The 21,503-nt window shown below is 37.5% G+C and overlaps 1 protein-coding gene and 1 long non-coding RNA gene across 14 annotated transcripts in view; one reads left to right on the forward strand and one right to left on the reverse strand.

The window, feature by feature from the left end:
* Positions 1-9,112, forward strand: part of CDH11 (cadherin 11) — a 742,884-nt gene extending 733,772 nt beyond the window's left edge. For all 10 annotated transcript variants that reach the window (XM_090149366.1, XM_090149361.1, XM_090149369.1 and 7 more), the window contains 3 exons: positions 783-900; positions 6,545-6,796; positions 7,806-9,112. In XM_090149366.1, coding sequence (XP_090005492.1) covers positions 783-900; positions 6,545-6,796; positions 7,806-8,302 — 867 coding nt within the window. In that variant the 3' untranslated portion in view covers positions 8,303-9,112. The remainder of the gene's footprint in view (positions 1-782; positions 901-6,544; positions 6,797-7,805) is intronic.
* LOC149916159 (uncharacterized) lies at positions 4-20,801 on the reverse strand. Of its 4 annotated transcripts, none has more exons than XR_016470582.1 (7): positions 20,614-20,801; positions 11,398-11,477; positions 11,074-11,128; positions 5,396-5,574; positions 4,602-4,684; positions 3,659-3,856; positions 4-360 (listed from the first exon to the last, which is right to left on the reverse strand). It is a non-coding gene; the product is annotated as an uncharacterized LOC149916159 (long non-coding RNA). The 4 variants fall into 4 exon arrangements; XR_016470581.1 differs by lacking the exon at positions 4-360 and adding an exon at positions 907-1,740 and having other exon boundaries at positions 3,659-3,838; XR_016470580.1 differs by lacking the exon at positions 4-360 and adding an exon at positions 907-1,740.
* Between the last annotated feature and the right edge of the window lie 702 nt (positions 20,802-21,503).

Raw genomic sequence — 21,503 nt, forward strand, 5'->3', positions numbered from 1 at the left:
TGCCTGTGCTCTCCACCTTCCCCGCACATCAATTTCTTACTTTGGAATGTTTAGGCCAGTTCTGTATTGGCAGCTCAAATAAACATCAATAACTAAAAATATATTTTTAAATTTTGGCCAAAATACGTCAAACAAACAGACAATTTTCTTTGTTTTTATTTTGAATTACTATGAACAGTTAGCAATAGAGTGCTTTGTATTTTGGATGTGACTGGTGTTGGCTGTGGGTATCCACCAGTAATGAAGCTGCTTGGGAACAACTCACCCAGTTGTAAGCTTGTTTCAGATATTGAGAAATACTCAGCATCTTCTAAGGGTCACAGTACACTTCTTGAAGGGAATTAGCCTGAAGATTTATCCCTGAAGAAAAAGAATAGCATCAGATGGAAATGTGGCTCTACACACTGTCTGCACTTCAGGAGTTAGTGTAGCAGTTTGGGAAAGACGTGCTAACTCAGTGTGAGCTGCTGAAGTTTCTGCAAACTTTTATTTAGTTACTAATTTAACATTAGCAAAGATTTGCATATAAGAACGTGTGGGTAGGTGTATACTTTTACATCTATAAATGTAAAATGTAATACCAAATAAAAATTGAATTCCAGTTTTTAGTAAGTGTGCACTATGTTTATAATTACATACATTTGTTGAGATGCTTTGGAGTTTTCAGCTATATCATTTGACTTTTCAAGTTCTACATATTCAAATGATTTCTCAGAATGCTATCTATGTGTGATGCATCCAAATAAGGAGCTGTTTGCTTACAGACTACTTTTCTTTTACAGCAATTTATTACAATTAGTGCTGATGACAAAGATGATTCAGCCAACGGACCAAGATTTATCTTCAGTTTACCACCCGAAATTATTCATAATCCAAATTTTACACTCAGAGACAACAGAGGTTTGTATGCAGGTTTCCTTTATAATAATGTCCAAAGGAAAACTAATGGCCAACTTAATGTCACACAGCAGCATTTTCATTAATTTTGACAGAGTGCCTGTTTTCTAGAGGTTTAGAGTTAAAGGAAGAAGAAATGCAGCTCAAATATGGGGATGCTCTTGGAATAATGCAGTGCTTGTTAACTTGCTTTCATTTTCCTGAATACGTATTTTAAATTACATAATAATGCCCTGCATGTAAATTCACAGCCTCTTCATTTGCCAGGAGGAGGGTAAAAAGCAATGACAAAATTGTTCACTAAATGTGAATGGCAGATCTCTTTGATTTAAACAAAACTACTTGGTAAGCTAGAATTAGTGGGGAAACACATCCTCCATTACATTGTATTTATTTGTTCATCTAACTGTGCTCGCTAGTTTTTGGGCCACAAGAGAATGCAGACTAGGGTCTAATGGAATGAAGTCAGTACCACACCAACTTATTGTAGGAAATTATTGCCTTGAAATGGAAATCCAGAGTGGGTCAGCAGTTAGGTATCATGATCCCTTTGTCAATTTTCTGTTAATGCGGTATTCTTATAATGAAGTACTGCAGACACAATGAGTACAATAAGAGGTAAGAAATTTGTACAGGGGGGGAAAAAAAGGCATAGATGAAAGCCAGAATTTATTTGATCTTCTAACACTGTAACATCAGTGAACCTAACTTGCCAAAGGCTGAGGAAGCCAGAGACTAAAAAAGAGAAAATGAAAATACAAATTCAGCCGCTATAAATATTTATTATATTTTCTTAATGGTAATCATTATGACATTCATGTTCAATGTTCATTTGCTTTTTTCCTGTATGAGAAAAAAAATACAGTTTCAGTTTCTGAGAAATTAATTTTAATTAGCAAACTTTAATGTTTGAAGGAAACTCGGACTCTTTTCTGAAATGTAGTACTCATTTGAACTGGCTTAAATAATGAATCCAAAGGATTCAGTCTAGCCAGAAATACAAAAGGCAACATCACCAGCAACAACTTTTTTTCTCCCAAGTGTTTTGTTCTGGTATGCTTTCTGCCTCTATAAAAACCTGAAATGAGGGTAGTTGTCATCAGAGATCCAAAACAAAAACTCCATAATTCTTGAAGGATCAAAGTAATGTTGTTGCCTAGTGCTTGACACTTGTACACACATAAGCAATTCAAAAAGGATCCAGTGAAGAGGTTACATTTATTCTCTTTAATGTAGTAAAACAGAATTTTTGAAAAATTGATGAATGTATTTTTAGAGAAGTAAATAAAACTGAATTATTTACTTGAGACCCTGAGGCCAAATTTCTCCTTAAGAGATAATTTATGGTCATCACACTAAACTGAAAGTCTTTTAGAGTATTTAATCTAAGAGAGAACAGACAGGTTAGAATTGAGATGCTCTGATACAGCTGCAGGCAAATGATACTTTGGTCTTACTTCAGACAACTCCATTAATCCTTTATTTCCACGTACAGCAAATTAATTTTATTATTGTTTTATTTTAATGACAAAGTTAATCCAGATAAAAATGTTTTGCAGTGGAAATCGTGATGCATGTTGAATGCAGAGGCTGACAGTTGTGGAAAAGGTTATTTAAACTAGTTGATACTTAAGACCAAATCTTCCTGTATAATTTTGTAAGTAGGAAATAAATATAGTAAAGCAATCCATCCATTTGCAAATAGTCCTTTCATCATTTTTATATAATCTTTATTGAATACATGTTGTCAGCGTAACTGTTTCTGTATTTTTTTTTTTTTAAATATAAGATATGATAGTTAAAATTATACATACTTCCATAGAAAGAACTTTTCAGAGAGAGCGTGTTATTATTTGCAAGTCAAATAATTTACATGATCATTTAAAGTTTCTTTTTTCATTTGTAAATCTGAGCAGCTACATACCGTGCCATCACTTTCAGAGCGAATTACTAGTTTCAGAGAAAAATGGCTTTATTAACTGTGGAGAACAGTTAATGAAAACTCCAATGTTTGGGACTATTACAGAACTTTAAAGTGAATAGAGTCCTATAATTATCATTTAATAGAGTTTCTTTCTACCAACCCCTAAAAGTAATCACATATTGCAGTACTCCAAAAAAGTAATCACATCCCACATCCTATTAATAGCCTACTGTGTTACCAACTTTTTCAGCTGAGACTATCTTCCATAGAAAACATGAGATAATGGCTTATCACATGCTGTGATAAAACACCAAATTACTTTTGCGCTGTTTACTTACATTACACCACATAAATAAACAGCACTGTGTTAGCCTGGGCCCTGTTCAGTTTCACTCCCATTGATGTCAGAGCTTCAAAAGAGCAGCAGAGGCTCGTGACACTTCACAAAAGAGAGATGGATTTTTAACAGATGGATTTCCTGCTTTAAATCCTGCTCTGTCCTCAGATGAAATGCCCTTTACTTGGGCTCACCTTGTATGAGTTCGGCACACAGCCAGTACTGCTGGAAGTACTGCAACCACCCTGCTATTATTGCATGCTGCACAAGGATTCCTTATACCACAGAAAATTCAAGTGTAGCAACGTTTCCAAATACGCCACAGAGAGCTTTATAAAGACAGAAATTAAGTTTGTAAGTCTGTCCACTAAAATCAGTGACTAAAATCCATTTTCTCAATATAAAAACACTCTCTTGCTCTCAGCCTTTTAATCAAGAGATTTTGAAGCATATGAACAGTAAAATATAGGGTTTTGCCATGGATTCTCTGTAGCACTTACCAGTACTTGGTAATGATTTCAGGCACTTGGACACCTGGAATTGTTCAGGCTTCCCGCTGAGTCAACACTCTCATTCTGCTGAAGGTGACAGTATTCACAATGCTCTCAGCTTCTTTCATCTAGAAGCATCTTTACGTAGTATTGGGGTAAACAAGCTTCCAAAAGCTTAGATGTTTTTACCTTTATGTAGAGGAAAAACTGGGAAAGCGTCAAAGAAATCACGAGAAAAAGGAGAATCAAAAATCAGAAAAATCAACTGTGAAGATCTTCATGATGCAGTGCAACTTTAACTTCTAATTCATAGAAAGATTTCATAGAGAGTTTGTGCAGTCTTCACTTAAAACAATTTTGGATATTGGAAATTCCAGGCAATAATAGCTGAAAAATGAATATGTGTATTTTTCTGGATGACATCAGGGTGAATATTTTCTTGCTTTTGTCTTTGTGTTCTTTAAGACTGACAGCCTGGTAGCTCCCATATGTGTTAAGTAATAGTTTTAAGCCAGTACTGACATTTAGCTTCTGTTTCTTGGCTTAAAAAATGCCATTATACCTGGATTATAGTTATACTCCTGGGACTTGAAAATGATGAAAAATCAAGGATGAGAATATTATCTAGGATTACATGTTATCTTTTATCTAGGTAAAGGAGGTTTTTGTTTTTCTCTCGTGGATATTATGTCCCTTCTAAATGTGAGAATTGAACAGAAAAAGAAAAAAAAAAAGATGCGGTAATCCTTTTTCAATTTTAAAAAGGCATGCTGATTGGATTTTAATTTTAAAACATTGCAGTGAACTAGAAATCACCCACTGGATCACATTCAGCCTTAGTATAATGCGGTTGACCACAGTGGAGCTGGCCATAATCAGATCTTTATCAGCTTTTCTATCCTCAGTAAATAGGACCAACAAGTAAAGGAGAAGTTAGCAAGTTTTTTCCTACCTGCACACTACTGTGGGACTTCAGTGTCTCAAAGACTGCAGTTCTGTGGTGCAGATGTAACCAGGGCATCAGTTGTGCTGGGCCTGACAGGAGAGGCAAAGACATGAAGAGATTAACTTACTCATTCTACAGATATCAAACATACTGTATATAGGATGGTCCTAAAGAAACTCATCCTTCTTTGCTGTGATCTTCAGAGTTTTCTAGGAGGAGAGTTCCAGTTAGCAGGGCCCCAGTACAGGCATTCTTCTCATCCCATAAATTCCTCTGTGTCCACCAAATCTGGGGACTATTTCAGACCTTCTCCTGCTTCAAGGGTACTGTCTGCAAAGGTGGTTAATACAAGGCAAGGATACTTAACTTTTAGTATAATTTATTCACAGATTTTTACGGAAAAAAACAGTGATTAGATAATTAAAAAGAGGTTTTATGGTTTGCATTATTAAATTCTTGAATTTATGCTGACTCTTCAACAGGGAAATGATTAATCTTCTGCAGTACCTCAAGGCAGCAATAAAATGGAGGAGAATAGCCCTCCATTAGTAGATAAAAGGACCTTTCTTTTCTCTCTTTTCTTTTTGTTAGATAGTGGAAAATCCATTCTGAAAACAGAAAAGGTTGTGCGAAGTAAATCTTTGTCATAAACTAGTTTTTGAAGGTCTGAAAGCTACAGATATGGTTGTTTCATTTTACTTACTTATTCCAGGATGTTTACAAGTTTATAAACTTTGATTCAGTCTGAGAGCTGAAAAACAAGAAGTACAAATAAAGAAACGCTGTTCATGTTTCCTTGCCTTTGTCTGTCAGGCTGGGAGCAGGAAGCACTGGCTGTCTCATTGCAGAGTTTCATTTCACACACTTCCCTTTCAAATGCTCTTGCTCCAGGGAGAATGAAGGACTATCCAAAGTGACCTCTGTGCTGAGAGAGCAGCTTGGTTTCCATGCTCTGGACCAGGAGGCCCAAGGCATGCAACTGTTCAGAGAGAACAAATGGAAATAGTGTTAGAGTGAGAGCTACCTTAACTCTTGTGTTATGGGCACATAAGTAATCATGTGCCCCAAAAGACTGTGTATATGTGATCGAGTTGTCTGACTTCTGTCTTTGGGGAGCTTGGGTGAAAAACTAGTTGTGCCAAAATGTGGCTTACTTCGCTGTGTCCTATTGAAACAGATGAACAAATCTGCTAATACACAGTATGTGTTGACTTTTCTATCTTGATGGAAGACTTTGTTTCTTCCATTCCTGTAAGTCTGGTAACAAGAACAGTAACTCAGGGATTTGCTTTCTTCCCCTCCACCAGAGGTTTTAATCCTGGAAAAAGCCTAGAACTTGCACAAAGAGCAATGCCAAGGCCCAGCCATTCTAGTAGTTGATGAAGTATTGTGAATTTCCCAGAAAGTTAGTGGAGTGCTAACGATACTACTCTCATCATCTATGATAATCATTGGTAAATAGGCTTTCAAAAACATATGTACTTTTTAGTATAGTTAACATATCAGATTGCCTTAGCTGGTATATCTAATATTTAGCTGTTTATATGATGTCTGTTTTATAATAATCATAAACATTATGAGTTGCAAAATCATTGCTTTGTTTACTGTGACCATATTGCCTTATGGTGTTTAAGTAATTTGTGAACTCACATATGCAGGCTGCTAAGATTCTTTGAAAAGAGAACAATATATATGCAAATCAGTATTAACAGAGAGCTAGATGTTGTGTTCCTAATCACCCTAAAATAATTAAAATGTATTGTAGTACTGTGTGAATGAAACGTAGGACTGTAATGTTTTGGATCAGTATGAAGGTGTAGTGGTTGTTTTTACACGCTAAATCATCTGAAAATTCAGCGCCATTGCAGTAAAATATATTTTTTCCATATTTACTAAGGGGATGGATGACTTTGAGGAAGAAGTGATGACTATCTTTCTTCTTTAAACAGATAACACTGCAAGTGTTCTAGTTAGACGTGAAGGATTTAGTCGTCAGAAGCAAGACTTGTACCTTCTTCCTATTGTAATAAGTGATGGAGGACTTCCCCCTATGAGCAGCACCAACACCCTGACCATCAGAGTCTGTGGCTGTGACAGCAATGGCTCCTTGCTTTCCTGTAATGCTGAAGCCTACATCCTCAATGCGGGATTAAGCACCGGAGCTTTAATCGCCATTCTTGCTTGCATTGTGATTTTGCTTGGTAAAGTGGTTATTTACTTATTCTTCTACAATTATTTGTATTTAAAAGTTAAGCTTGCCTTTCATTCCAAGGTGTATAAAAAAATCTTAATCTCTTAGCATGTATTCTTATAGGCAGTACTAATTCGGCAGGCTGAAATGCAGTATATGATGACTGCAATGGCAAACACGAGTGAATGTGTCTGGGTGTGCTCAAAGAATGTCCTTTTGTGGCCCAGTATCAGTTAATCAGGAGTGCTGTTTAAAGGAGGTCACGACATACAGTTTTAAGTTTTGTGATCTTCCCTGGATGACAGGTTCCTTATTGAGGTCAGCCAGGATTAATGGCTCCTGCCAGCTATTTCCCTCCAACTTCTCTTGTGTGGAAGACAAATGAAGGGCTCGGAAGATTTGCTTTTAAGAAAGTGCTATAAAGCATTTCCTGATGATTTGAAAATATTTATATAAAATGTTTTAATTTGCTCCTATTATTTAACAGCCATTGTTTTCTTACATATTTAAGTTATTTTAAAGAAATCTGCAGTGAGAAGAAACACATCAGTAAAGATGTGTATTGAACTGTTGCTTCAGAACAATTCCATTTTCATGGAAATGCCCAGAACATGGAATTGGAGTTTAGCTTTGGGCATACAGGAGAGAGAAGACACTCATCCTGTTTTGCTGCAAGCAGACATGTGCTCGGACCGCTCAGAGGCAGTGCTGCAGCAGTCATACAGCACTAGGGGCCCACAAATCCTTTTCATGAATTGAAGTTATGCGGAAATAAACAATTAGTATGAGCAATGGCATTCAGCCCAAAGAGAAACCTTCAAATGATTATGTTCAACTTTGTGTGCAAACATCATAGCTTTCACTTAGCTGGGTATGCTAAAAATACAGATGCTAGCAAAACTACATGCTGAACTGGAACGTAAAAGCTAAGATTCCAATGAATGCAATGATCTACTTATAAAGCAGTTTCTGTTTGAAAGTGAAGTCTAACTTCTTCTTTTCTTTTTTTTTCCCTCTAGTCATTGTAGTGTTGTTTGTAACACTGAAGAGGCAGAAGAAAGAACCTCTGATTGTTTTTGAAGAAGAAGATGTCCGTGAGAACATTATTACTTACGATGATGAAGGAGGAGGAGAGGAGGACACTGAAGCTTTTGACATAGCTACTTTGCAGAACCCTGATGGCATCAATGGATTTATTCCTCGTAAAGACATAAAACCTGAGTATCAGTATATGCCAAGACCGGGGCTTCGACCAGCTCCCAATAGCGTTGATGTTGATGATTTCATCAACACGAGAATACAAGAGGCTGATAACGATCCAACTGCTCCTCCCTATGACTCTATTCAGATCTATGGCTATGAAGGAAGAGGCTCAGTGGCTGGTTCACTTAGCTCATTAGAGTCAGCGACAACAGATTCTGATTTGGACTACGACTATCTACAAAACTGGGGACCTCGATTTAAGAAACTTGCAGACTTGTATGGCTCCAAAGACACTTTCGATGATGATTCTTAACAATAAAGTTTAGTATTTGGCCTTAAGAACTGTGTCCAATGTTCTGAAGAATCCAGAAGAAATGTAAGCAGGTATTTTTTTAAAAATCAAGAAAAGTCTCATTTAAACATTTGACAGAAGGGATTCCTTTGATAAAAAAAGGACATAAAAGTGGTAAATACTGTGAAGTACCTTTTCCTACAAAAGGCAAATGCAGAAGTTGGCTGCCAACTTCACTAGAGGAAAAAGCCCACTTAAGAAATACAGAATATTTAAATGAAGGAAAATGCTAAAAGTGAACCGACAAAGAAGGGAAATCTTTTATGTATTATGAACATCTAAATCTTTTATGTCAAAGAAGCTTCCACAAATTAGAAAAGTTAACAGTTCTGAGCTGTAATTTCGCCTTAAACTATGGACACTCTATATGGTAGTGCATTTTTAAACTTGAAATATATAATATTCAGCCAGCTTAAACCCATATGATGTATGTACAGTACAATGTACAATTATTATGTCTCTTGAGCATCAAACTTGTTACAGCTGATTCTTGTAAATCTTTTTGCTTATACTTTCATCTTGAACTAATACGTGCCAGATATAAAAACTCTGTCTTGTTGCAGTGGGAGGCGCCCTATTTCTATGTCATTTTTAATGTATCTATTTGTACAATTTTAAAATTCTTATTTTAGTATACATACAAATATCAGTATTCTGACATGTAAGAAATGTTACAGCATCACACTTATATTTTATGAACATTGTACTGTTGCTTTAATATGTGCTTCAATATAAGAAGCAGACTTTGAAATAAACTGATTCTTTTTTTAATTCTTGTTCTGGTTATTAAGCATATAAGAACAAAACGTAGTGTTTCTAATGTCCCATTTATAGTTCAGACTAATTTACTACAGTTGTGACCTTTTAATAGCCTTATTTATTATGTGTTTGTAGTTGGTTTGTTGCCTTGTTAAGTGATTATTTAAAAATCAAGTACATTTTAAAAATGTTTCTTAGATTTAAAAAAAAAAAAAATGTAATGTCTGGTGAACATTTTGTACCCTCTATCTACAGCTTGTGGCTGCTCCCAGAACACAGTAATAATCTTCCTATACTACTACTGTGTTTTCTGGATTAAATTAAGTGTAATACTTTTAAATATGTCCCATATAATACGCATTTATCTTACATCTTAGGAATTCCAGAGGTTTCAGAACTGACTTTATAAGTGGACGGGAGTACTCTGTGCTTACAGCTTACTCCAGGCTTGTGATTTCCCTGTCTGCGCTAAACTGCGGGTTTTAGAGACTGAAATCTGACCCCATTTAGCTATAAGTTCCCTAAAGACTGTTCTACCTGACAATTACCTTACGTGAATATTAATTAAGATTCTGGCACTTACTTTTATTTTATTTTATTTTTCATTTATTGCAGTAGAATAGAATCATCCACTGATAGGAAGGTGTTTTAATTTGTGATGACAGAAATACGGAGTGCTTTCAGAGTCGTTCTTTGTAATGTATGTTTTTAATCGAAAAATGATCTATAACTTTTTTTATATTAGTTCAGAACGAGTGAGGGATCGGAATATGTTCCGTGCATCCACATTTTCAGCATCTGTGTACAGCTGTAGTTCTTCTAAATTTAATATAGTTTGCTGTTTAGGGTCAGAGATCAGCAGCTGCAATATGGGAAGAGGCAATAAATAGAAGTGATATCCATTTTTCTACTGTTCATTTTACAGACCCTGTCCTTCATTTGCAGTCAGGTACCCAACTGCTTGATCTGAGAGGAAATCTGATCTGTTGGTGTATTGCTTTTCCGAAGACCCCCATGTATGTAGTTAGATTAAAATTATGAATGACGTTTCAGCTCTATAATCACAACATATTCACTTGTCCCATTATCCCTATGTTTTATAAGGCAGAGTTTGCTAAATCAGCAGATTTGCTCTATAATGTTTATTGTTATATTTCACTTTATTATAGCTGTATGCATTCTATATAATTCTATAGTTTATTATTAACTTGGTTCAAATTTCTTTGGCTGTTGATTTTTCTCTGTTTATAATCCAAAGAATATTTTGCTAGATTTGCACATTTCTCCATTTTAAATTTAAATAAATAATAAAAAATGAAATGAGTATCAATTTACAAATTAACAAACGGAAATAAAGTTAAAAGAAAAAAAAACAAACACTCACTCATTTGTAGGACTCCATCCTCGTTGATGCTATCTATCTGGTTTTGTTTCACTATTGAGCAAGGTTTAGAATTAATAACTGCATTTTCTACATTTTTATGTTTGATTTTTAAGAAGGACATTGTCAACTACATTTTTTAAGTTTCAAATGCTTTGAGTTTTAGTCTCTATTGTTTGTAGCACTCTCGTAGATGCTTGGAAATAAATTTTCTTTCCCTGCTGGTTTTGTCCTTTTTCATTTGATTATTTTTCCCTTTCCCAGTGAATATGCAATTATGATTGTGCTTTATTAAGTTAGCCTTGCTAATCTCAGCCAACACTACCTCTGAAATGCTGGGAATTAGACTCATTAGGTATCATCTGCAGCACCCCAATGAACGGTGTATTTTGGCACAGATACAGAACATCTATTTGTGTTAAACTTCACAGCAGTGGTCACTGGAGTCTCATGCTCATAATGCGAGTGTAAAAATCTGCCCAGCACAGCAGTGCTGGGTTAGCCCCAACACAAATTGGAGAAGAATGTGAGCTGGGGCTGTAGTCTGTGCCAGCGCTTCCAAACACCTGAGGAACCTGGGAAGGGATTTTACCTGCAGGAGCTGCTTTGGGGCAGTCTCTTTCACTCCCTGATTGAGCTCCACATTCCTGGAAGGCAACAGAAAGATTCATTATAACTTCTTCACTGGGTTTGAAGGCAAACCATAATTAATAGGAAGATCATCACAGCTCTGAAGCAGGTAAGTTAAGGGATCCTAGCAAGTGCAGGTGATGCTTCAGCCATTTTTTCCCTCTTATACATTCTGCTTGCAGCATCATTTAGAGATGATGGAAGAGTAGGGGAGACAAGAAAATTCTTCCAAATGCTTTCAGTGAATGGAGTATGTGTATGCGCTCTTGCTGGCAAAAATACTCACCTCCTTGTCTAGCTGCTTGTCACCTGGAAATCTTTCATCCGAGGAAGGTTGTTGTGTCCCTTTTCTCTCATATATCCACACTGTAAACATACACATTTTTTCTCATCACTAGCAAAAAGCAATTAGGTATGCTGGTTCAGTGCTGGTTGCTAAGGGAACTCTCAAAACCTAAACTGATAGGGGAGGGAAAGGTTTGTTTGGGGTTTTTAAGTTGTCTCTGTCATGTTGTTGCCAATATGTCAAGCAGGTTTTGATACCATGTCAAAGGGTACAAGCTTGTAAGCTTGACACCAACATTTACATTGTGCACGATCATGCCTCAGAAACTGATATGACCACGGATGAGAAAAGATTTTAAATAATTTACATGTTTTCTTGGCTCCACACTGTTGACTGACAAAATAAAATGCTCAGTTTTACTTTGTTGTTGCTGATAAGCCTCCTGAAACAGTGAAGAATGGAACTTTAAATCTGTCTCACAAAGAGACAACCTTAGCTTCCTGGGACCTGAAAGCCTGGAATTTTTTCATCCCTTACCTATCCCAGCAGAATTCTCAGTTGTGTTGTGTTTTAATTGAAAACTGCAGTAAATAAAAATGTTTGCAAGTTTCCATATTGATGAGGAGGTGGTACAGAGGTACTGTACTCAGAAATGAACAGTTGGCACCAGAATCACATTCTGCATTAAAACAACAGCAACAATAATAATAAATTGCTTCTGTAAGGCAATCAATGAGCTTGATAATATTAGTTAGTTAGCTACTAGTCTCTCGAGTTTTTCTACTATTATCCGTGCTATTATATGTAACATCTGATGGACTTACTTCTTGATGCCTTAATCCAACATAGAGAACAGCCTCACTTTTGGATCTGCTCTGAGTGATGTTTTCAGCTTGTGCGGGTGGCCTACTAGTCATTAATCTCAAGATTTGATAGGGAAACTATTTCAAATCCATCCCTGGTTCAGCTTGTCTCACCATGTACACCCAAGTCACAAGAATAACAATTTTAACCAACTTGGACCTCCTCTCAAGTGAAATTCATAGTCATCTGAAAAATGTGCCTCTTGTAGTTCTGCACAAAATCCTGGGCCTTGTCTGTATTTTTTTTATTTCCTCCCTTAGTGACTTCAAACCTGCTTCTGAAGTTAGCTCTTTACTCCTCATCTCTCTTCTCATATCATAGGGAGTCAAAAGCTGTGACTTCATGCTCAAAGAGCAGCTGTGTTATTTGCACAGTGGATTTTGCCAATGTCCAAAATCCATCTCCACTGCATAAGTGGTGGGTTATACGTGCCAGGGGCTCTGTAGTAATTTCAGCAGCATTTATGGAGCATTTCATGTTTCTTCTTGGAAAGAAAGAGAACGCATACAACCTCTTTCCAGGTCAGAAATATGCCCTTCCAGACTTTCTGTTCAAGCTAATTCACACTGTATAAATAATTATATATTAACTGGGAAAGGGAATTGAACCTGATTCTGAAATTAGCACTGATGCTCTTGTGATTTCTGTAACCGCTAAATTCAAAAAACAGTTATATATTTTATATATATAAATTCATATACTTAATATATAAAATTACAGAATAAAGACAGATACAGATAATTATCTTCCATTTAGTTCACTTTCAGTAACTTTAACTGCATCAAGAACAGCAACATAACCTGCCACCTAACACCTGCCAAATTGTTGGGCAAAGAACTCCACGCCTCTGTGGGAAATATGCTTTGGTAAGGCAATATCATCGCTGGTAGTAATGAGGTATAAAACATTTCCTACCTGTCCTGGTTTCCACTGAAGCAGCATTAAAGCACACCTATGCATTGGTTGCTGCTGGGTGATGGAAGCAAATGATCCTGGTGGGTCCTTAACAGTTTGGGATATTCTATGATTATATGGTGAAAAAGGCTTTAGACTTTTTATGATTGCTTTAGATGGACGTTACTGATCTTCCTTTCATTCTCTACCTCTCTCTTATTTTCCTCTCCTCTATTACCAAGTGAAAAACATGCCTATTTTAACTGACCAAATCCACATAGGCTGAAAAAGAAGACAAAAGCAGTAGCAACTAAAGAATCCCTTCACTTGAAGAAAGGTCTGGACAGCACTAACTTTTTCCATGAATCCATGACTGCTTTGGCCAATTTGGCAAACTTTTTCCAGCTCTGGCAGTAATAGATCTTGTGGACTTATTTACCATTCATCTCATGGAGCTGCTTTTAAACACAGAGAGCTTCTGTAGTATTCTTTGAGATATATAGAAATTCTAAGGGGGGTGGTGGTGATTTTAGATTCATGACATATTCATTTCCTCTACCACAAAACTTGATTTCCATGTTCACATGCTGTGCTGAGTGCCCTATCACTGGGTGGTAAGGAAGAATTTTTCATGGAGTAATAAACTCCCTGGAGCTTGATAAGATGGCTTTAGGAAGCCCCATTGTTCCCCCACCACTGCAGAAAGTCCCTTCCAGGAGGCTGCTCACCCTGCCACAGCCCAAGTTGTATTTTCTTTCTTATTAGCGTGCTGAAGAAAGTCATCATTAATCAAATGCAAGCACATCTAGCAAAGTTCAATGTGTATGAAAAATTTATGTCAACCTTTAGGCTCTATGACAGCCCCAAGGCTTCACTTAATAAGTTCTATAATGACTTACTGTTAATGGCTGATTCACATTATCTCTTTGAGGTCTATGGGGCCTTTCAGTAACATTTTCTATTATTGATTATGGAGCTGTTGCACATCATCCAGACATAGAAGTAAAAATGTTGTTTATATTCTTTGCTTTCTAAAGTGGAAATGTGGATGCATTAAACTATAAAAACTCATACAACATAATTTTATCTCTTTTGTGTTGTGTGGCTCTAGCATAGTGCAACAGTAAATGTAAGTATAGCTATTTCTGGAGGAGTGGCTGAAAATTACTAGAAGTTTGACATGTCTTATCCATTGATATAGAAGAAAACTACTCTTCAAAAACCACCATTATCCAACTATCAGTCACCCTTCCTAACAGTCACAGAAGAGGTCAAAGACAGAATGGCTGACTGCCTCAGGTTCTGCAAAATTGGTCACTAGTGAATCACACTTAATCTCCAACATTTAATTTCTTTCAGAATTCTATGTGGAAAAAAAATACATTTCAAAGGGAAAGGTTTCTGACAACTACGTACCACCTATTTCAGTGGCTTTACACAATGATCCAGCAAACTCTTTTTACTAAACACAATTTCTCAAGATTACTCAGTGCTTATAATTGTGTTATTATTTTTCAAAGCCTAGATCCTATATATATGCTTACTATTTAGCACAATGTTTACTACTGTGAATAAATGGTAGCAGTCATAATAGTAAGTATAATGAGGTAACACTACTGTAATCTAAGTGCTCCCACACTACTGGAAGCTAATATCTCGCACTGTGTTGGAACATCGTTAAATGAAAGAATACGAGCACTTTATGTGCTCACACATACTGCTACTGCACTACAGACCCTGCTCTGAAGTGCCCCGTGTCATGTAAAATTCCTCTCATGGAGAAAAATTCCTCCAATAACACCTAAGCATCTCAGTATGTACAGATAAAATAGCATATTTTTTCATCATGGCCACCTAAAGAGAACTGATTGCATGCTTCATTCATGTAAGCGACAATATACAGCTGTAGTAAGGAGGAAAAAAATAGAAGAGGAAAATAAATAAAGCCATAGGATTTGCTTTTTGAAAAAGCAGGAAGAAAGCAGAAGGAATTCACTGCATTGAGAGACACTATAAATCGCCAACCAGGTCAGCACCTATACTATCAAGCCTGCAGGTCAAAATGGAAGGTGGATGTCTTTCTTGCTCCCACCCCTTTCTCCCCTCACGTTTAGAAATTTAAACTTGCTCCAAGTGCGGAGACAAAAGGTCAGAAGCCACCTTACTGAACACACAGCACATCAGCACTGAGAGAATAGATATTAGGCATTTTTTTGCTGCGATTGCACCCACTATCTAGTGGGTAGATCCAGTAAATACATGGCATGGTTTTGCATTACCTACTCAGGTCTGTGATACTGGACCAGCTGCTCTGTGGTGGAAGTGGCTGAGCACAGTCAGAAATCTGCTGGCTGCTTTGCAAGTGAGATCACAGTGTAAACAAGCTACTTATCACCAAACTCTTTAAAGAATTAAAAGCTGTGCATAACCCTGAATATTCCAAGGAGAATATTGCTGGGAAACTGCTCTCAGCCATAGCGGGTAATCAGAAACTTTGCAAGCAATCTTTGCTATTAGCACCGTTTCAAAATAAAGAGGGCAAAATGTCTGCATGGTAATAATAGAGACTTCAATTTTAATGAGACTTGGGAAAAAGAAAGGCTAGATTTTCTGAAAGTTTATTTGCCCTTGGTGGGTTATGAGGTAATGCAGAAGTCCCTGCTTTTTTTTTTTTTTTGGCTTGGAGGTCAAGGAGGAGTTGGACTAATAATACATTAGACTCCCAGTGCACCTATGGAGTTCAGAACCTAAACTAACCCTCTCAGCACAACACGTAGAGCAACATGACAGCAATTCATTGCAGAAATGTCCCTTTCCCATCACATATACAGAGGTGAGCCAAATTTCAGTAACAGTCAGCTGTTCTGTTTATTTGGCATTGAGGAAGTTACTCTAATAATCTGTCTCCTAGAGCCCAGACTATGTCCTTTCTTGTGACCTCCTCAAAAGCCTCAGGCATTATCATTCTTTGCTATCAGTTTGCGTTGGCTGCAGAAGTCCAAGTGCAAAGTTTATGAGCTATTCCTGGGTATTACTAACTGCAATAGTCACAGATAGACAAGCAATTCAGGGCTTCCCACCTGGCACTGGGGGTACAGCATCATGCAGGGCAGATGCTTCAGGCAGCACCATCTGGCCATGGTGTGGCTGTACCAGCAGCACAGCTGGATCTGCTGTATCAGTGATGTGCTGGGACCAACTGCACACAAAACCTCCGACCCAAAGCCACTTTCCAGTCTGGGGATTTGAGAAGCATTTCTAGGATGGCAGGCTGCATGTAAAGCATAGGCAGCAAAAGACGTATTCATACAAGGCAGCAGGGAAAGAAAAGGAGTCTCACCCTAAAACCATCCTCTTCTCCCTGCATTTTACTATCTGTCTTATAAGCTCTTTTAGGGAGGAAAGGACTAAAGATTCAGGAAAAAAAAAAGCAAACTGCGGCAGCTTGGTACATGGTAATGAAGAGAAACTACAAGACAAGCAATCTGAGCACCTATTAAGGTATCAAAGGGACTTTGTTCTCAATGCTTTCCTCAGTCTCTGTTCTCCAGCTACCACTTAACCGCAATGGAGACCCGACACCAAGGCACAGATATGGGAGACAAGGCACCGTGGGGACGAGGTTTGCTTTGCATCATTGATGCCAGAAAGGAAATGGTCTGTGTTGGGGTCCAGCAGCTGTGAACACCTCCATTCAGGATGACCAACAGAGCAACATTTTGAAGGCTCTAGACCACTGCTGACTTCAAATATAAGCTTGCAGCTCTGAAAAGCCCTTTCTCACATCACCCAACTGATCTTTAAAAATAGTGACAGAAAAATGTTCACAGGCTCTTGGCTGGGCTCCTTTCCTGTTGTGTTGTGGGCGGGTCTGCCCATGGGTTCAGTCTGTCTGTGTTGTCACAGCTGTGGGGGGCCAGGGCAGAGCACTTACATAAAGCATGATAAATCTTTTATTGCTCAGATCATGAAACCTTCCTCATTCACAGTTGAACAGTAGTGAAGTGGGGTGTCCACCAGGTAAAAGATTGTTGAACTTAATGGACCAAATTCCGAGTTAACTATCTGCCAGAGAATTTTCGTTTCTCTCTCTCTCTTTATCAGAAAGCTCAGAATTAGACACTGTCTATCATTTTGAATCCTGACATCATTTAAACTCAGACAACTTCACTGCCTGAGTAGCTTTATTGGACATGAATTTCTGACAAATGAGCTCCTCACCTCTTTGCACAGTTCTGCATGCTTCTATTATCCCAACTCCCTTTCTGCTGCTCACTGGGGAAAGGTCACGTACACAGTTTGGTCTCTGGTTTTGGTTGTTTGTGTTTGTTTTTTTTCCTGAAATATGCTATTGTCTTTATTGATGTTTTCTAGATTACATTTAAAATATATTCTGCTTTCCACCCTGTGTACTCTATTAACAACTTTGCCACCTGCAAACTCAGAATTCAGTACATTACTCTCCATTAAGAAAATTTATGATACAGGTCAAATTTGTTTTAATTAAAGATCACTGTTGTCATTGAGGAGCATAATGTCACTCTCACCAGTTTAATGAATAAACAGGCTAAACACTAAATCAGTGCTCACTTCTGCAGGCTCTCCTGGCTCATATGCAGGAGCTATGAGCATAGAGATTGCCTGAAGAACGAGGGCAAAGATTGCACAGTTTAGAGGTCAAAAGACCAAAAGAAGGCCAGAGGAATCACTTGTTACACTAGGGGAGAAGGTGGTCATGTACAGATTTAATGCAGAATAGTTTCACCCTGCTGAAGAAAAGAAAAAATAAACCTCACAGAAGGTTTTAAGGGGCTGCCAGTGCATATTATTCAACTTTCATTATCTCTCCTAAGAACAAGCCAGAGAATTCAATTTGGATTCTTACTGCAACTGTAAACTGCAGCCCATCTGCCTTCCATCCCAAACAATGGATGGGCCAACATTTATGCCAAAAAAAATTTGTCCTAGGATTTGAAGGTTTAAATAGCAGTTACCTAAAAAAATCTGGTGCAGCTCCCCTCTCTCAGAAATGCATTTTAGAAGAGCATTTTGTGTTCAGACTTCTTACGACTGTGTTTGAACACTGCTTGAAATGATTCAGGAGTTTTGCTTGACAAACGGTTGCTGTGATCCAAGGCCCATATGGCTTGTTTTGGAGTGTGTAAAGGTCACTGCTTCTGTTAATACAACTAGTACAAATACTTCCCTGCCATCTGACGATATTCCTCCTTATTCAGATTGGCAGCCATTTCCCCCCCACAATCTGGAATTTCCTTTCAACGTGGGTTGTTGAAGTGGAGATGATAACAGTTTTAAAATCAAAGGTTGAATGCTTCTGTTGAGTTATACTTGGAACCAACCATGTTCCGTGCCGTGAGAACATCCCATATGGAAAGGACATATGTGTTGGATACAATAATACATAAATAGTGGATGTAATTTTACATAACCCTTATATTCTTATAACTGTCACATATACTTCTGTAATGAGACAGGTGAAATAGATGACTTTGATACTGATATTTAAGTCCATATGTTGAAAGCTTACACAATGAACAGGCGGTTTTATAGACAGATTTAGCTGCTCAACTCTTCAAATGCTTGCACTAACAAGACACCTTTGGCAATCTCATTGAAATGTCCTAACAAAATAACACCATAGACAGCACCGTAATTCCATACTATGAGAGCCACTCCCAAGACACACATTCATAAATTGCCAAACAAACTATTTAGACTGTTTTTTTCTTGGATTTCTTTTCTTTGAAGTTGTTAACTTTTTGAAGAAGTAGAGTCGATGAAAAGTTTCAGTTAAAAAAATTCAGAGCCGAGATTAAAGAATACTGACAGCAGTTTGGATAGGAAGTTTCAGCACGGCTATGATATGGAGCAGGGATGTGAAAACTGGCAACGTGGATAACCATGCCGTCACTGATTTACACATTGCTCTCTCTAAGAAAACCCATCCAAATGTAGAAAACATGTCAGCTTTGGAGGGGAAAAAAAAAAATAAATCTCAGTTTGCAGTTGCTCGGAAAAGACCTGTTAGTACTTGGCAGCTGAATTCCCTAAAGAGTCTAGTCAACAAATGTGCCCGTCCATGCTGTGTCCTACCCAGGCTCTGCATCAGCCCCCACCGGCAAGGTGAGCACAGAGCTGCTGCCATGAGATAAGACAGGATGGGAATGGGCTCAGTGTTATTCAACACAATGACATTTATATTTATTTTAGAGGAGTTTAAACAAGTTTTCCTGACTTGGGAAATCACAGACATTTTGTGAACATGCATTGTTCAATTTCAGAAGCCAGAATAAAGGAATGAAGTTACTTTGTGAGACTCTCTTCTTATGCTTACTTTTTGGGGAGGAGATCTGGGAAATATGTTATTCTCATAACAAATGCTCCCTGGAGATTAGCCATCTCCCAGCTGAAGCACCTCACAGTTTGTGGCCATGCAGTTATTACAGTCACAGTAAGTACTGGAATTGTAGCTGCCTTTTCAGCAGCACTTCCACAGCCAACAAGCCGTATAAAAGTAACCCGCATGCTTATTATATGCTTTTCATATCTCTGATTAAAAATTAGCTGAGTGTTTTAACTGAGCTGTGTGCCAATAATATATAAAAGAAGCATTTTAAAGACTTCAAAGTCGTGTTGGTGCCTAGCGCAGGCTTCAAAAGAACACTAAATCTGCATTGCCCTTTTTTTTTTTCAAAGCATTTCCCAAGTCCCCCCTTGTAAGAAGATCTGTGCTCCATCAACCTATCTGAAAGTTTCCCTCTTCTTGTGGAACTAAGCAATTCTTTGTTTGCTTGTTTGTTCGTTTCCTATCTAAATAATTGAAAATGCTGCGAGTCAAACTGGGTGGAAAAAAATCCTACAGTGAATTTCAATGGCCAGAGCCAGGCTATTAAAGAATAGATTAACACTGCAGAAGGGGAATATTTTAACCAGCATGACAACTGCAAAGTGAAATCTAGCTTGCTGCACTCTGATGAGGAGCAAGAATGCGCCCTCTTGCTCAGATCAACAAATTTACAGCTTAACAGCCCTGCAAAACAAAATCCCCTGACCTCACGTGCACTTGCAAGCCAAGGTACCCAGCAGAGATTTAATTTCTGTTTTTGCTAGACCTTATTATTAATTATTGTTGATATGATGAGGCCTTTGCGTTAGATTATTGAGAGTTTTCATACCCACCCAAAATGAAAGGACAAATTTCCATATGTTTCCTGTGGAAATCATTGGGAGAGTTCTACACTTGTACATCTCTGGTGCTCATCAAACCTTCTAAACCATTTAACTAGTAGATTCTGAATTATCTATTTAATAACTTCATATTTCATTAATTTCTACATATTTATCTTAACGAGTTAAAATGATAAAGCAATAAGAAAAATGAACTAAATAAAAACATTTTCTGGCACCTAAACAAATTGGATGCAATGTTTTACTCACTGTGATAGCAGCCATTCTTATCAAGCCTTGTGATCATTGCGGGGAGGCGCCTTCATGTACCGATGCACAAGTATTCCATCCATATCCCTTTGGTCAGTCCATAGTTGCTTCTGCAAGAGACCCCATCTGTTATCTTTTACATCTTTCCTTTCAAAGATATCCAGAGTTCCTGTGAAACTTGTTCCATTGTGCATTTCCAAATGTTTCAACATATTTTAACGCACGTATCATTGACTCACACTGAGACACGTGCACATAACTTTAGATTTCCAACAGATTACTGTATGTTTTGGCAGCCTTCAGTTATATGCCATTAAACTACTTGTTTTTATAGGACTGACTAATTGTGGTGATATCCTTTAAACATTGCTCCTATAGCAACTGCTGAATTCAGAGGCACTTCAGGCGACCAGAAATTTAAACAGCAACACAAAAAGTCTTAGTTGATTATTTAAAAAGTAGTAACTAGTGTAGATAAAAGAAAAAGCAAATACCCCCAAAAGTTGCTTTGTCATGACTTTGTCATAAGAGAGTCATCTGACTGTTTTTCCAGTCTATCACTAGACTGACAATCTTTATGGATACCCCTTGTTTCTTGTTCCTTTTTTTCCCCTTCTTTCTCCTTGTTTCTTTTTCTTTTCTTTATTTCTTTCTCTCTTCCTCTATCTTTTGTCTTTTTAATTTGTATTCCTTATGGGTGCAGAGGAATGGAAATCTGACTCTAGAGGCAAAAAAGAAGGCAGCTCAAGATTTATTATTTTTAAAACTCAATGTTTTCATCCCTTAAGAAGACCTGAAGGGTCCTCCTCATATCCTGGGGATAGCAGTTTGGGAAGCAGATTTTCATACAATAAAAAAACAAGTATCATTCATGTTATTATTATTATTAT

Source organism: Phasianus colchicus, chromosome 13 (genome assembly GCF_987193195.1).
Source record: "Phasianus colchicus chromosome 13, bPhaCol1.hap1.1, whole genome shotgun sequence".
Lineage (NCBI taxonomy): Eukaryota > Metazoa > Chordata > Aves > Galliformes > Phasianidae > Phasianus > Phasianus colchicus.